The following is a 16,141-nucleotide window of genomic DNA, read 5'->3' on the forward strand; positions in this document are numbered from 1 at the left end:
TGATTGATGACTATGGAGAAGTGAAACTCAAATATCCAAGCTCTTGCCCACAAGTACAACCAATACATCGTGGTCTGAATAATTTCCGAGTCCTGTTTACCTACAGGCTTCACGCCACATTGTGATCAGATAGAAAGCAGGGTCGCTTATGAAATGTAAAGAACCGTGAACCTTGGATCAGGAGGAGGAATGGTTCTTAACTGGAAGAGCAATAAATCACCCAAGCAACTGGGAGGCTCTAAAGAAAGAAGGAGCTGAAAAGAAGGGAGGGAAGAAGCACTCCAGTTATGAACTGAGAGGGAAAGCAGTGGGAAAATCCTGAAGAAAGTGTCTGTAGATACCTGGGTCTATGAGAAAGTTCTCCAGCTGAACACACACTGAAAAATCTCCCCCAATTCCAAGAGTTTTCACTGCAGCATGAGCTAACGCCCCATTCAGGTTCTGTTTTAATAGACGTCATCTTGTGTCTTAAAGCCATCAGGATCCCTGCCTAGAACCCTCTGCCATTATGGACAACGAAGAATTTCCCTCAATGCTAAAATTCCTGACTTTTTTTTTCTTGATTGGGGTTGATGTGGAATAGAATAAGATTAAATAAATGACTTGCCTTAAGGATCTGACAGATTGGAAACCTCCTTGCTTTGGAGGAAGAACAAAGGCTTTGGAGGGGCCTTTTTTGGGACCCCAGCCAAACACACCCTGTTTCCATGGTGATATTCTTGTTATCTCAAAGTTAAGACCTTTCATCCTTGATGCCCTTGAATTTGTTTGTCTGTTTGTTTTTCAATATATGAGGTCCTATAAGCATGATGAAGAAAGGCCCTTTTTCTAGGCCTCAGTTTCCTTAGCTGTAAATTAAGGAGTAAATAATTGTCCATCAGTTCCCTCCTCTTGCCAAAATTCAAACCAACATTTGAATTATGTTTCCTGTATCTAGAGGCCATATGATACTCATCTTGGTGTCTGTCCACAGCACCAACCATAATGCTAGATATATAGCATTCTCCAAAAGATGTTTATTGCTTGAATAAGCAAGAATTTCATTTCCTTTTGTTCTGATAAAATTTTGAGAGCTTTTACTTTTTTTTTTTTCTGTTGATCTAGCACTTGCATAATGCTCAGTGCATATTAGGCATTTAATAAATGTTGGCTGAAATAACTTACTATCATTTTCACTTGCATCCTGAGCCTTTCTTTTTTATATCCATTTTATAATATTTTATTTTTTCTAATTACATGTAAAGATAGTTTTTAACATTTGTTTTTATGGTTTTCATTTCCACTTTTCCTTCCTCCCTGCCCCCCATTCCTCCCCTCCCTTTCTCCAAATTGTAAACAATCTGATATAGATTATATGTGTACAATAATATTAAACATATTTTCACATTAGTCATGTTATGAAAGAAGTATCAGAACAAAAGGGAAAAACCAGGAGAAAGGGGGGAAAGTAAAACTATTTCGATTTGCATTCAGACTCCATTCAGATGTGGATAGCATTTTCCATCACGAGTTTTTTTGGAATTGTCTTGGATCATTGCATTGCTTAGTAGAGCTAAATCTATCAAAGTTGATCGTGTACAGAGTTCTTCTGATTCTGCTGAACCTTTTTTTTCTTATCTTTCTGGAAATGCTGAAAGAGAAGAGAAGCATTTATTAAAGGGAAATAAAATAGTTTTTAGCAACAAAAGGTGTTAACTAATGAATCCCCTTTTCCAAGAATTTCAGGGACTCTATGTCTCCTCCATCCTTGCTATAAGTGTGTGTGTGTGTGTGTGTGTGTGTGTGTGTGTGTGTGTGTGTGTACCACAATGGGTAGTATGCAAGACTTCTGAGTCTGGAGGACCTAAGTTCAAATCCAGCCCCAGACATCTATTAGCTATGTTACAATGGGCAAATCTTTACATATCTCCCAGCCTCAGTTTCTCCATCTGTAAAATTAGAGGATTGGTATCTGTGGCCTCCACGCTTCCTTCTAGCTCTAAATCTATAATCCTATGATCATATTTTTCCCCTCAGGAAATAATTGAAATAATGGTTTTTACTTATATTAATGGTAGAGTGGTAGGGAATCTGCTTTCTCCATTTTTATTCTGCTCAATAGATCTGTGGCCCATTTTCAGGCAGACAGACTTTGTGCAGTTTTCTCCATCAATCTCGGGGATAATAAATTCATTTAGAATTAGACCTTAGAAACCTGGTCTCCAGTAATAAGATTAGGTTAAGTGACTTGTCCATGGTAATGCAGCAATCTGAGATAATTGAGGAGATGATAACAGATCTCCCAGGTGCCCTCACTGAGTTTGTTACCTGACTGAAGATGAACTATAACCCAAGGTAATCTCCAAATGCCATTTCTAAGCCATTGCCAGGGATCTTGGAAAAACTGTAGAAAATAGACAAAATGTGACAGGAATAGAAATCAACAAATGACCTGATTTTCAAAAAAGGAGAAAAAAGATGGGAGTCTTTGAATTTGACTTTACTTCCTAGCAAAATTCTGGAATATATTATTTTAAAATGTGGTTTATGAGCACTTAGAAAGAGAAATAGTCATCAATCACTAAGATACAGAATGTATTTGATTTAAGGCAGATCAAACCAGACAACTATTATTTACTTTTCTAACAAGGTTATTAGACTAGTAGAAAACACAGAATACTTGGATTTCAGTAAGGTATTTGCCCAAATCCTTCATTAACAAATTAGGCATAAATACATTTTTCATGAACCTTGTTGATAAATTAGAGGACTAAGGGCTAAGTGGTAATATAGTTAGGTGAGTTTATAACTGTCTAATGACTAGACAAAATAGTACTGTGATTGATAGGTTGGTGACATTATGGAGGGAGGCTTCTTACCTAAGAATTTATCCATAGCTAGGGTCTTTTTTAGCCTTTTTCTTTTTTGTAAATTACTAAGATGCTGGTATATCTCGCTTTTTCCAATTTGAGAAGGGAATAAAGTTGGGAGGGATCAGTAATACATTGGATGACAGAATTGGGCTCCCAAAAGATCTAAGACAATGAAATTTGAGAGGGATGAATATAAAACCCTCTATTTTCAAAAAATAACTGGGCAAGTACCAGTTTGGTAAACAACAGTTCATTTGAAAAAGACCTTGGAAGTTAATGGGATGTAAGCTTTTGGTGTGTGAAATAGTAGGCTCCCCTTCAAGGAAAAAAAAAAAAAGAATTAATACCATCCTGGGCTCCATACAGTTTCCAGAATGAAAGGGCTGATGTGACATCTTCACTCTGCCCTGCTCAGACAGCATCTAAGGTACTTTCTATGTTCAGGTCTTAGCTGCCACAAGTCAGAAAGGTGGTAACAATCAGGAATACATGCATCTAAATTATTCAACTAGAAAACCAAATTGTGCCCTGCAAAAAGTGATATAATATTTTAAAAAGAGCATTAGATTTAAGTCCAGGGACCTGGTTTCAATATGGTTATGTGTTTTACCAGCTGAATGACCTTGGATGAATAACTTAATCTTCATTGAGTCTCATTTTCCTGATCTGTAAAAAAAAAAAAGGGGGGGGGGAGGATACAGTGAATCATCTCAAGCTCTAAATCTGTTATCCTGTAAGTCTATATTTTGACTGGAAAAAAAAAGGGTGGAGGAAAGAAAGACCGGGAAAGTTGACAAGGAGAGAAAAATTGGAGAGAATATGGTAGCTAAGGTCTGCAAAGCACTTTGTATAGGTTGTCTCATTTGATCTTCACAACAACTCTGTGAGAGAGGTGTTATTATTATTACTCCCATTTTACAGAGGAGGAAACTGAGGCAAACAGGTCCATAAATTTGCTTACTAAATGAGGCAGGATTTTCAACTCTACTTTCCTCATTCTATGTCCAGTTTTCTCTATCCATTATACCTTCCAACTATCTCATATTTGAAATGTAGTTGTATGCAAAGGGAGAGTAGACTAATTTCACCTGCCCTCAGAAGGCAGAACTAGGAAAAAATAGTAGTTACAGAGCTTTTTTTGAGCTCAATATGAAGAAACATCTTTGAATTACTCAAAACCTTCACATGGAGTCTTGTGATAAAGTGCAAAGTTCCTTAAGCTTATAGAAGAGAAATGTGTGTTCCATTGTCCCCCGGATCTTTAATGAGCCACTTAACTTCTCTGAGTTTCAATCTCCGTATCTATAAAATGGGGGTGACACCCATAGTACCTGCCTCACAGGGTGGTTTGCTATTCACTCCTTTTTAATTCTCATCCAACTCTTCATGACTCTTGTGTAGTTTTCTTGGCAATGAAGTGGTTTGACATTTCATTTTACAACTGAGGAAACTGAGGCAAAAAGGGCTAACAACTAGTAAGGGTTGGAAGTCAGATTTGAACTCAGGAAGACGAGTCTTCCTGACTCCAGGTCCAACACTTTGTCTACTGTAGGTAGAGAATCCTATAAAATAAGGGTGTTGTGGGGCTCAAAGGAGATGAAAGTCAAGCGCTTTTATGTAAATGCCAGTTATCACCATCAATGTCTTTGTCATTAGCCTTCACTCTGGTGATGACTTCCTTCCCTGAGCCTTTCAAGCAATATTCACAGAGCAATAAGGGATGGCTGGTAAAATATTTAATAATCAGATTCTTCCAGTGAGGGGAAAAAGTATGTCTTCATGCTTTTAAGTTCAATCTGCAATATTAACATATTCTTAAATCTGGATGATCAACAGAACAATAAAGCCAGCCCTGATTTGTAGTCATTGATGATTTCTGAGATATAAATGCTAACACTGAAAATTTAACAGCCACTGGGCAAGACAACTGGAGCTGGCTCCACTCTACCTTTATAGAGAAATATCAGTTAAGAAGATTAGGTATAGAGAATGTTGTGAGAGAAATAGAATTGCATGAGCAAGAATTGGACCATATGACTTCTCAAGTGCCTTATTACTCAGGAGTTTCTGTAATTCTATGGTTTCATACCTTTCCTCAGAGATTCTGTTGGATGATTTCATCTTATCTCAGATTGGCACTTAAATTTTGGAAGACAAGCAGGAAATTGTCCCCTGAGGCAGGAAGAGCCTAATATTTACTTCTCCTCCTCAGTTCTCTTTTTTTTTCCCTCATTGGGTTGACCATGGCATGACTATAATATGCCCAGAACATACTTTAACATAAGAAAAGGGCTTGGCAAATGTTTTAGTGTAATATCGGCTGCATTTCTATAGACAATAATAATGTACAAAACACAATCCAGGTTTCCTTTTCCCTTTTTTATAGCTGAGGAAACTTAGGCTCAGTAAATTAAGTGCTATTGCTCCCATAGTCACATACCTAGTATGTTATGGATCCAGAATTTGAATCTAGACCTTCTGAAAAAAAAAGTGCTTTTTACTACCTGATATTGCTCCTTCATATTTCTGGTGTGATTCAATAAAGGCAAAGGACTGACTATTATCCATAGCTCTTTAAAGTTCCAAAAATGATTCATCTTTCATCATAGAGTTGTTCAGTTGTTTCAGTTATGTACAGATTCTTCAAAACCCCTTTTGGGGTTTTCTTGGCAAAGATGCCAGAGTAGTTTTCCATTTCTTTCTCCAATTCATTTTACAGATGAGGAAACTGAGACAGACAGGGTAAAATGACTTGGCCAGAATCACTCCCCTGGTAATGTTTAAGGTCAGATTTAGACTCAGATAGTAGATAAATATGGGATTCTGTAGTCCCTTCATCTAAGATCTGTAATGGCAAATAAACCCAGGGCAGGACTCTATGTTGCTATGCTAATCAAGACCCCATTTTCTAGTGTCCAAGACATGCAGCCGTTGATTCTCCATCCTAAAACATTCTATACCAAGTGAGCTGCTCAAATTCTACCCGACGGGGGTAAGGTTAATCAGAAAGAATTGATTGATGGGGCTGTCGCAGGTAGTTTTTGTTACAATAGAGTATTTTTCTGGGATTTTTACTTATTTAGAAACATGTAGCATGTGTCAAGTAGAAGCAGAGAGTTAACCTTGGGGACCGGAATTTTAAATACTGCCTCTGAAAGATATTGGCGTTGTGACCCTAAGCAACTCAGTGGGGGTCTCAGCGCTGAGCTACAGGTGTGGGCTAGCTGCCTGTGGCCCCACAGCACTCCTGTGGTCACCTCAGCCAAATTAACAGGCAGTTATTGGATGATTTTAATGTTTAATGTGTTGGTGTAATTTTTATATATATATATATATATACACATACATATGTATGTATGTATATTCAAAATTCAATCTGTTCAAATCTGGCTTCAAACACTTACTAGCTGTGTGATCCTGATCAAGTCACTGTCTCCCTCAGTTTCCTCATCTATAAAATAAGCTGGAGGAGGAAACGACAAATCAGTCCAGTGCCTTTGCCAAGAAAACCCAAATGGAGTCATGGAGTTGGATATGAGTGATTAACAGCAGCAACTACATCCACAAAACCATGAAGCCAGTACTGGTCTCTGTCCCTTTGCATCAAGTATTTTCAAAGGACTTTGCTGGCCCCTTGGGGGCATATAAAGATAAATAAAACCTGTTCCCTAATCTCAAATTGATGGGATAAAGTGTGTATACAATTTTTTTTAGGATTAAATAATAATAGCTTTATATTTTCAAAATATATACAAAGATTGTTTTCAACATTCATCCTTGCAAAATCTTGTGTTCCAATTTTTTCTCCCTCCATTCCTCTCACCCCCCTCACCTAGATAGCAAGTAATCCAATATAGGTTAAACTTGTGCAGTTCTTCTATACATATTTCTACAATTATCATGCTGCACAAGAACAATCAGATCAAAAAGAAAAAAATGATAAAGAGAACAATGAGCAAGCAAACAGCCACAAAAAAGTGAAATGCTATGGCTGTGGCCCACACTCAGTTCCCACAGTCCTGTCTCTTGGTGTAGATGACTCTCTCCATCACAAGATCATTGGAACTGGCCTGAATCACCTCATTGTTGTTCCACCAGAATTGATCATCATGTAATCTTCTTATTGCTTACACAAATAACTACAATAAAAAACTATAATTATAATGAGCAGCAACAGAATAGTAGAGAAATTCTGAAAGGTGGTAATAATAATGCTTTTACTACTGGTTTCATAGGGTGGTTAGGAGGAAAGCATTTTGTCAACCACATGCATATATGTAGATATATAAATATATGTGTATACAGATATATTGCGGGGGGGTTCATAGGGCAGCTGGATGGCACAATAAATGGAATTTTGGTGTCAGAGAGACCTGACTTGAAATTCAGCCTCATTCATTGCTGTGTAACCCTGGGCAGGTCATGTAATGCTGTTTGCCTCAGTTTCCTCCTCTGTAAAAGGAGCTGGAGTATATTTGTATACATGTATGTGTATATATAATATGTGTTTATAGATTGTATATACACATATTGTACAAGTATGTGTGTATTATACATGTATGTATGAAGTTATTCGTTGAGTTCTTTTATAATAAAGCCTATTTATCATTTTTAATTTATTATATTTTATTGTTTTATTAATATTTGTTATTACTTTTATATTTATTTTTTATTATATTTATATTATATTATCTATTATTTAGCCTGTCATAGAGATATGATCTTTAATTCAGGAAAATTTTGTAGCCCCAGCCCTAGAAGAGTAAATAGGAAATGGCTTTTTAAAATGCTTGTTGATAATCTTGATCTTAGACAAAGTTAAAGCTAAAATAGATGTAATTAAAAGAGAAAAAAATAGGGAAATTAAACCATATGTCAGCCATATCAATCAATATAGTTTTGGATCGTTTAAAATAACTAGACAGTATAATGTTGGAATGTTGCTGTGATGTAGGAAATGATGTGTTTGTAGATTTAGAAAAATATGGAAAGACTTGGACTTAGGAAGAAAAATGTTATCCACCGTCAAAGAAACAGGCCAAAAAAGCAGAGTGGATCTTACATAGATGCATATGAATGTATATGTGTTTATAGGTTTATGATTATAGATGTCTGTGTGTATGTTTACATATGTATATATAGATGTGTATTGTGCATTGTATTTTTATGTGCATATAATTATACATATGAATATACACATGTGTGTGTATCCATGCTTAATTACAGCCTGGGAGGTAGAAGTGGGGGAAAAGAATAAAGTAAAAAGTGTGCAGCAGAGAGCAAAGAAAACTTACAAGGAAGCAAAGATGGACAGCTCTGAACACAACGTGTAGTGTTTATTATACCACCTTTCTTGAAATGGAAATTAATTGCTTTATATTTTGAATCTTCTCTTATGTTCTGCTGTGCACATGGCAGTGTTTTGGTTGTTTTTTTTTTTTTTTTAACTTTTCCTATTTTGTATTTAAGTTTAAAGTAAATGAAAAAAGGAAGAAATAGTTGTTGAATTAAATTGACTATGGTGCTAAATTATGCTATAGATATTTAGTACAATAAAAATTAGAGAGAAGACATTCATGATTGCATTAATGATAGAATCAGGGATTCAGTGCACACCCTAGAAATAACCTCTTTTCCTTAAATAATTCCCATTTCTATGGCACTTTAAAAATTATGAAGTACTTTCCTTATAGCAACATGAGGTAGAGAGTGCAAACATTTAGTGGTGGGGTGGGGTTATTATTGTTGCTAATCAGCATCAATATAGGGAGTTTTTGAGAAGAGCTGACAATTTTATAGTACTTTAGTGTCTGCAGAGCACTTGGCGCTTGATGTGATCCTCACAACTGCCCAGTAAATACTATTATTTTTTAATAGAATGAGAACATAGACTGAGACACGTTAATTGACTTCTCTGGGGTCATACAGTTGTCTCCTGAGCCTTAGTAGCTCTTGGGGCTTCTTGGCTATTTAATGGCAGTTTATTCACTCTAATACTGGCTGATTCTAGGTAGGGAAAGTCTGCTTTAAGTACTGGTAACCGCTTAGCACAGTGGGTCTCAAACTTTTGTTTTCAGTATCTTTATCCTATTAAAAATTACTGAGGATCTCTCCAAGCGTTTTTGTTTATCTGGATTATATTTATAGACATTTACCATATTGGAAATAAAAACTATTTTTGAATTTATAGACCATCTAAAAGGGTTTCAGAGATCCCCAGGATTCTCTAGACCATACTTTGAGAACCACTGGCTTAGCATCTTCTAAATCGGAAGAGTAAGGTGGGCTTGTGAGCTAACTTGCCCAGTTTATGCAGTCAGTATGTGTGAGAGTCACAGCTTGGATGCAGATCTCCCTACCAGAACTTGGTTGTCCCAGGCTACCTTTTATTTACTGGAAAAGAGATTCTGTCAGGTTCAACCACCTGGCAGGTATTGGAGGGAGGACCAAACCCAACGCCCTCACCACCAAATCCGTGCTTCCTCCTGCTCCACTCTGCTATCCACCCCCTTCTCCGAGCTCCCACTCACGGCTCCCAGGTGGAAACCCCAGAGCCGGCAGGGCAGAAAGCAATTGGCACAAAAGGGAATTCTAACCTTGAACTTGGCTTCTGCCAGCCCAAGCCGCGGCCTTGTAGGACCCAAAGCCAAAGGGGAAGGCTCATTTTATCCAGCTTCCCCTGCCTGCCTGCCTGACCTGGGGAGATCAGCCAGATAAGCTGGAAACTAAAATTGATTTATGTCTGCTCATGTCAATTTGTACATGTACCCAGAGGCCCTGGGCGAGCAGGGTTGGGGGGAAGAGGAAGGTTCACTCGATAAATCAAAAAATAAACCAAGCAGATCTTGTAAAATACCTCTGTGGCGTTAGTGCCACATAAGCCCAGGAAAGCGATAGGCGCCTCAGTTACGGAGAGTCTGAGCCCGGGCCCGGGGTTTTATTTAAAATTATAACTGATAAATCTGATCCAAACCACTGGTGCTTTGTCTTGGGGAATTTAAAAGTAAAAAAGGGGAGGGGGGTGGAACATTGAGAACATCAAAGTTGGTACAAGCAAACGTCAGCTTGGAACAAATGCCGACTAAATGATAGAATGATTAAAAACTCATTTACAACAGAAATCTGGGCAGGCTGTGGGACAAGAAAAACCCCAGAAATAAGGCGTCAAAGACCACGGCAGAAGCTGAGAGAATCTAAGTGCTCAGGCCCAAGGGTGAGGTGGGTACCACGAAGAGACCCGGGTTCAGATGTGGCCCTTGGACACTTGGACCTGGTGGAGTCACTTCTGTTTTCCTCAGTTTTTTCACTTGCAAAAAGGGAATAATGAGAGCTCTTACTTCCCAAGATTGCTGTGAGAATAAAATAAGAATTGTAAAGTGCCTGGCACAGAATAGGCTCTAAACAAATGCTAGCTACCATCAACATCCTTATTAATATTATTATTATCATCATCATCATCATCATCATCTTAAGTGGTGATACTTGGATAAGAGAAAGATTTTTCCATCTGCTGTTTCTAGCTCAGAAGGGCAAAATGAGCCGAGTGAGTGGGACCAGCTGAGGGGGTGATTCCCACTTGCAGGAGTCAGATCAATCATCATTTATCGAGTGCATACTGGGCCCCAAGCACTGAGGCTAGAGCAAGAGGCAAAAGTGTTGCCCCTCCCTTCAAGGAGCTTGAATTCTAATGGGAGAGAGACAACATGCAACTACTATAGTAAGCAAGATGTAGCCAGTATCAATTGAAGATAATTTTAGAAAGTTCTCCTTACAGGTGAGGTTTAAACTAAGACTTGAAGGAATTCAGAACACAAAGATGAGGCGGCACATCCTTAGAATCAATCACTTATTATTAAGTGCCTACTATGTGCCAGCAAATAACAGTTTCTGCCCTCAATAAGCTTGCACAGAAACAACTCTGTACAGGGTAAATTTAGGAAATAACTAACAGAGGGAAGGTGTTGCAATTAAGAGATTTTTTTTGGGGGGGGAAAGAAGGATCTTGAAAGAATCACTTGACCTTTCTATTCAATCTGTCATCAAAAAACATATTGAGAAGGTTTCTAAATATAATCGTCTGTTTATTAAATATATATGTGGGAATGAAAAAAAAAGAGATATTTGGGGAGGGTGAAATTTTAGATGAGACTTAAAGGAAGCAATGGGGTCAGTAGTCATAGAGAAAAGAGGGCCTTTCAGGCATGCCGGAGAACTGCCAGAAGAGATGGGGGTCTTGCTGGAGGAACAGCCGGGAAGCCATTGTCACTGGGTTAAAGGAGTACGTGTTGGAGAGTTGGGTGTAAGTAGACTGGAAAGTAGAAATGAAAAGGGAGCATTTTAAATCAATAGATGAGGGGCACTAAAATTAATAAAGATTCACAGAACAAATGAATGAAATTGAAATCTAAAGAAAAGAAAAGGGAGCATTTTGTGTTTTCTGCTAGAGGCAAGTGAAAACCAGTGGGGGTTAAGTTGGGGGTGATCTGATCAGACTTTTGCTTTAGGAAAATTACTTTAGTGGTTGAGTAGAGAATGGATTGGAGCGCGGAAAGACTTGAGGTGGGGAGACCCCCCAGTAATCCAATCATCCAGGCACGAGATAGTAAAGACCTAGACAGTTGGAAGCTGTATCAAAGGAGAGAAGGGGGTTCAGAGGAAAGAGACGTTAGAGGTGAGATCCATGGGCTGGCAACAGCTTGGATTTAGGGAGTGAGAAACAGGACACCTCTTAACTGTGAGTCTGAGGGACTGGGAGGACCGTGTCCCCCACAGTAACAGGTGAGGTGGGAGGGAGAGAAGGAGGCTTAAGGGGGTGAGAATGTGTGAGAATGTCCAGTGATTATATGGAATGTCTTATCCAAGGAATAGTAAGGAGGCCACTCTCATGGAAGGAAGTTACACATGGGGAGAAAGGAAAAGTAGCGGATTTTATCTTGGGGATAATAGGGAGCCACTGAGTTTATTGAATCGAGGGGGAGGGAAGTCACATATTCGGACCCAAGCTTTCAGTGGAAAATAGACCAGAGTGGGGAGAAAAGCTATTGCAGTCCAGGTGTGAGGTGATGAGCTAATAGCAAGCTGGCAGTCTCAGATCTCTTACTGGCTTTCCCTCCAGCCAGACAAACTAACTGACCACAGGTATTATTTGGGAATAATGAACTGGAAAGAATACTTCCTTTGGAACCCCAAGAACGTGGGTCCAGATCCCTCCTCTGACATTATCAGTGTCACCTTAGCTAAATACTTACCTGTGGAATGAGGCTGTTCTAGTTGGGCTTGGAGGCTCCCTCTCATTCTAGACCTCTGAATGCTATATTGCTTTAGAACAAATGACCCGAGAGCCTGCAGATTCGCGTGCTATTTGTCTAATTGAAAAATAAATCCGTAATTCATCTTGACTTCCTCCCATATTAATGAGATAATGAGATATGGAGAGATGCATTTGCTACAACCAATTTTTCTCCTTTTCCCCAGATATCGGCAAACGAAATAGAAATGCTGCTGATGAGGCTGCCGCGCATGTTCAAGCAGGAGTTCACGGGCGTGGGAGCAACACTGGAGAAAAGGTGGAAGTTTTGTGCCTTTGAAGGAATTAAAACCACCTGACTGTGAACAGCACAGGCCCTCTTCTTGAGAATCAACCATTGTACCAGGGCAAGGAAGTGCGAGCGGGAGAGCCTGGGAGTTGGCACACGGCGTTACATTTGCAGAACCATCAAGGCCTAATTTTAGTTCCATCTGTGGCGTTCTCTTGTGAGTGGAAATGTAATTGTGCACCAGTTCCTTAAAAATAAATTTTTTAAAAAAAGTTTCCTACTGTGACAGAGCCGTTTCCTATGAAAACCAAGCGATGAGACCACTTTGGAAAAATGGTGAGGTTTTCAAATCTGCAACATCTGAGTAAATCTCAGTGAACAAAACATTGAAGGGAGACACGGACTGACCATGGTTGTTGCTAAGCTACCCAGAAATGTAGATGTAATGTATAGTTGAGCTCATTTAATGATCTTTCCCTGGAAGTCTTCTCTTTCTGTTTTAGTATATAAGTAATTTTACAGTGAGGAAAAAAAAAATCATACCAAAAGAAAACTTGAATATGTGTCCTAATAGTTATTGTATTTTGTAAATTAAGTTATATGCTATTCCAGGGACTTTTGCCTTATTCAAAGAGGCCTAAAATGTGATTGGATTCCTCAAGAATGCTCTATCAAGAATATTATTTTTCTAAGGTAACAATTCTCCATCATAAGTTCTTTTAACATGGATTGCATAACAGTTTTCATAAACATTGTAAATAGAGGGAAAAAAAATACAGTGACCCTGTCTTGTACTTGGTATGTTACATTCAGGTTTATGCATCAAAATAAATATTCAGTTGCTTTACTGTTACAGATTTTATAGCAAAGATATTAATTTTTTTCAATAAATATGACTTCTGCCATATTGGTTTTACAAGCAATCCCTCTGATGTTTCTTAGTGTTTCCTATTTGAAAATGTACTATTTCTTAGACTCAGTTGCTCAGCCCTGATCCCGATCGTAGCACCTTCCCATTTTACACATGAGCATTGTTCTAAAGGAGATAACATTGGCTCAAATTAGAGAAAATTACATTTTTTAGAGTGGGAAGTATCGATAGAAGATGATGTATTTGTTAAATAGAGCAGATATTGTTTAAAAATATCTAGATTAAGCAGCCAGATTTAACCAACATAAATTTCACATTTGTTCAGTGGCCTGTCGTATCATTACAATGCAACCAGTTAGTCACTCTTATTAAGTCACAGATAATCCTTTTGTGCATCACTTTTGGGTAAGGGATTAAGAAATTCACACTTATCCTAGCACGTTAACATGTGAAGGCAAGATATTCATCCATCAATTCAACATTTGACAAATATTTGTGAAACCATGTGTAAAGCACCATAAAATAAAGAAGAATAACACACAATCCTAACTTCAAGGAACTTCCAGTTGAATATAAGAGATATAAAACAGTGACAGGTTCCTAACAAAAGATAGAATGCAAAAGCTCAATAAAAAGGTTTACAAATTAAGTGCTTCAAGACTTTTGACGAAGGCCATATTGTGGAAAAGAGAAAGATCATGGGACTTCAATTATACTACCCCTTAGTTGATGCTTGCCATCTGGATGAACTTAATGTCAGCCACTGAACAACTCTGAGTCTCAGTTTCCTTGTCTTTAAAACGGGGATGGTAATGCTTATAATCCTACCTCTCAGGATTGTCGTGATGATCACATTAAATGATGTTGATGAGGAACTTGTAAAGGTATTTAGTGGATATACAAAGCACTGGCCATTAGTCTTGAGATGACTTCAGAAAAAGGCTTCTTAAAAGAGATAGATAACATTTGAATTTGAGACATGGCCCTTTAGAAAAGCATCGACACTTTTGACTACTACTAGTTCTTAAGATTAGGAAGGAGGAAGAATTTATTGAGTACTTCCTATATACAAGGTCCTGTGTTAAGTACATTTTACAAATAATATCTCATCCCATCCTCACAATAACTCTGAGAAGTCAGTACTGCTATTTATCAGTTGAGGAAACTGAGGCAAACAGAAGTTAAATGAATTGCCCAAGATCACACAACCAGTAAATATCTGAGAGTGGTCAAGTCATTCTGACTCCAGACCCAGTGCACGACCCATTATGCTTCTTAAAATGTGGGTTTCAATCCCAGATGGGATCTTGTAACTGAAAGTGGGGTCCCAGAATAAATGTCTGATTTGCATACTTATTTTATTTATCTATATCCTAGGATTTATGTAAAAATATCTCAGGTAGAAAAGGGTTGTGAGTGGAAAAAGTTTAAGAAGCTCTGCACTATACTGTGTAGCTTCCTAGGCTAGGGATAAGAATAGGGTTATTGCACGTGAAACATCAAAGAACCATATAATCCTAAGTCATGTTTTGCAAATGGTAAATGGAAAAGCATTATTGAGTAGTGACCTTAGCTTGCTAAATGATTACCCACAGAGTCAAAAATAGATAATGTGGCTTCTCCAATGGCTCTGCTTACTGTCGGGGATAACCTGCCCCATGCTACTAAAGCCTATGATGACTAAACTGAATATAAAAGAGTGAAATAGAGGATTAAATCAATTACCCAGAAAATTTGGACCTTTTTGCTTCATTTCTTCACAAATGGGCATTGGCCCCATGCCAGTGTGTTAGTTACCCAGGAAAGCAATAAAATGAGGTAGTGGAATTTCTAAATTGACCACTGCCTGATGGTCATCTTGATCCACAAACCCACCAGCCTGTAAGGTACTTTCTCTTTGCTTATGGACCACGGGCCAAGGAAAGAAGCCAGTTCCCCCTCTCAGACTCATGCATGAGCTAACAGGAAAGTCTCAGAAATTCTGGTTGTTTTCAATGTTCTTAGTCCTGATTTTTTCTCCTGGATTGAAAGAGAGGTTCTGCTGACCTCCGATTGCTTGGAGTTGAGAGTGCTCTACTCCAAGCTCCCAAGTTCTATCTATACATAAGGAGACTACCATTGATGTCCGAAATGGTTACCCATCCAATGGCTATTTCCTATCCTCTCCCAGCGGTCTGAACTTCAAGGTCAAGTGCAGCAACAATGAGAAAAGAACAGAAAAGCGGAGGGCAAGTGCCCCTTCGTTCTAATGTGACTTCTGAATGAGAAACTGGCTGAAATGGGAGAAATAATGAATATCTTCATATTGAGCTAAAAATCTGTCTGCCTCTAATTTACACTCATTTGTTCCAGTTCCACTCTCTGAAGACAGTTATTATCACTTGAACCATCTCTTTAGACTACCCCCATTTCTTCTGGCCCACCTCCTTATTTCACACTGCCAATATTCTGATTGCTGTTATCAATACTTAGACTTCTATGATTTCATTAATATAGTTACCCAGGTTACTGCCACTGATCACTGATCATAACTGGGAATTGTTGTGATTACCATGTGATATATCGCCTGTACCTTTCCATAAATCCTCTCGAGAGAAGCCTGCCCTTGTCTGGTTCTTTTAATATTTCACAAATAATAGTGCAATTTAAGAGATCTATTATCCCTTCATGCTTCCTGTCTGACCCAACTCCTTTGACTCTGTTAAGATAGTGGATATCATTTATATAAAATTCTATGTTTTCTAATTGTTTTATTCAGAAACATTCATACTACACAGGGATGAGGATTCTGAGTAACGATACACAGTTATAAAGCCATTGGTCTCCATCTATTCATCTCCAAAATAGTCTCAATATATTTTCCAATATCATTTCCAATATAT

At 38.2% G+C, this 16,141-nt stretch overlaps 1 protein-coding gene across 3 annotated transcripts in view; it reads left to right on the forward strand.

Moving 5' to 3' along the window:
- Positions 1–13,311, forward strand: part of ENOX1 (ecto-NOX disulfide-thiol exchanger 1) — a 345,774-nt gene extending 332,463 nt beyond the window's left edge. For all 3 annotated transcript variants that reach the window (XM_051983858.1, XM_051983857.1, XM_051983856.1), the window contains one exon: positions 12,327–13,311. In XM_051983858.1, the coding sequence (XP_051839818.1) occupies positions 12,327–12,458 (132 nt within the window). In that variant the 3' untranslated portion in view covers positions 12,459–13,311. The remainder of the gene's footprint in view (positions 1–12,326) is intronic.
- The last annotated feature ends 2,830 nt before the right edge of the window (positions 13,312–16,141 follow it).

This window comes from Antechinus flavipes, chromosome 3, assembly GCF_016432865.1.
Source record: "Antechinus flavipes isolate AdamAnt ecotype Samford, QLD, Australia chromosome 3, AdamAnt_v2, whole genome shotgun sequence".
Classification (NCBI taxonomy): domain Eukaryota; kingdom Metazoa; phylum Chordata; class Mammalia; order Dasyuromorphia; family Dasyuridae; genus Antechinus; species Antechinus flavipes.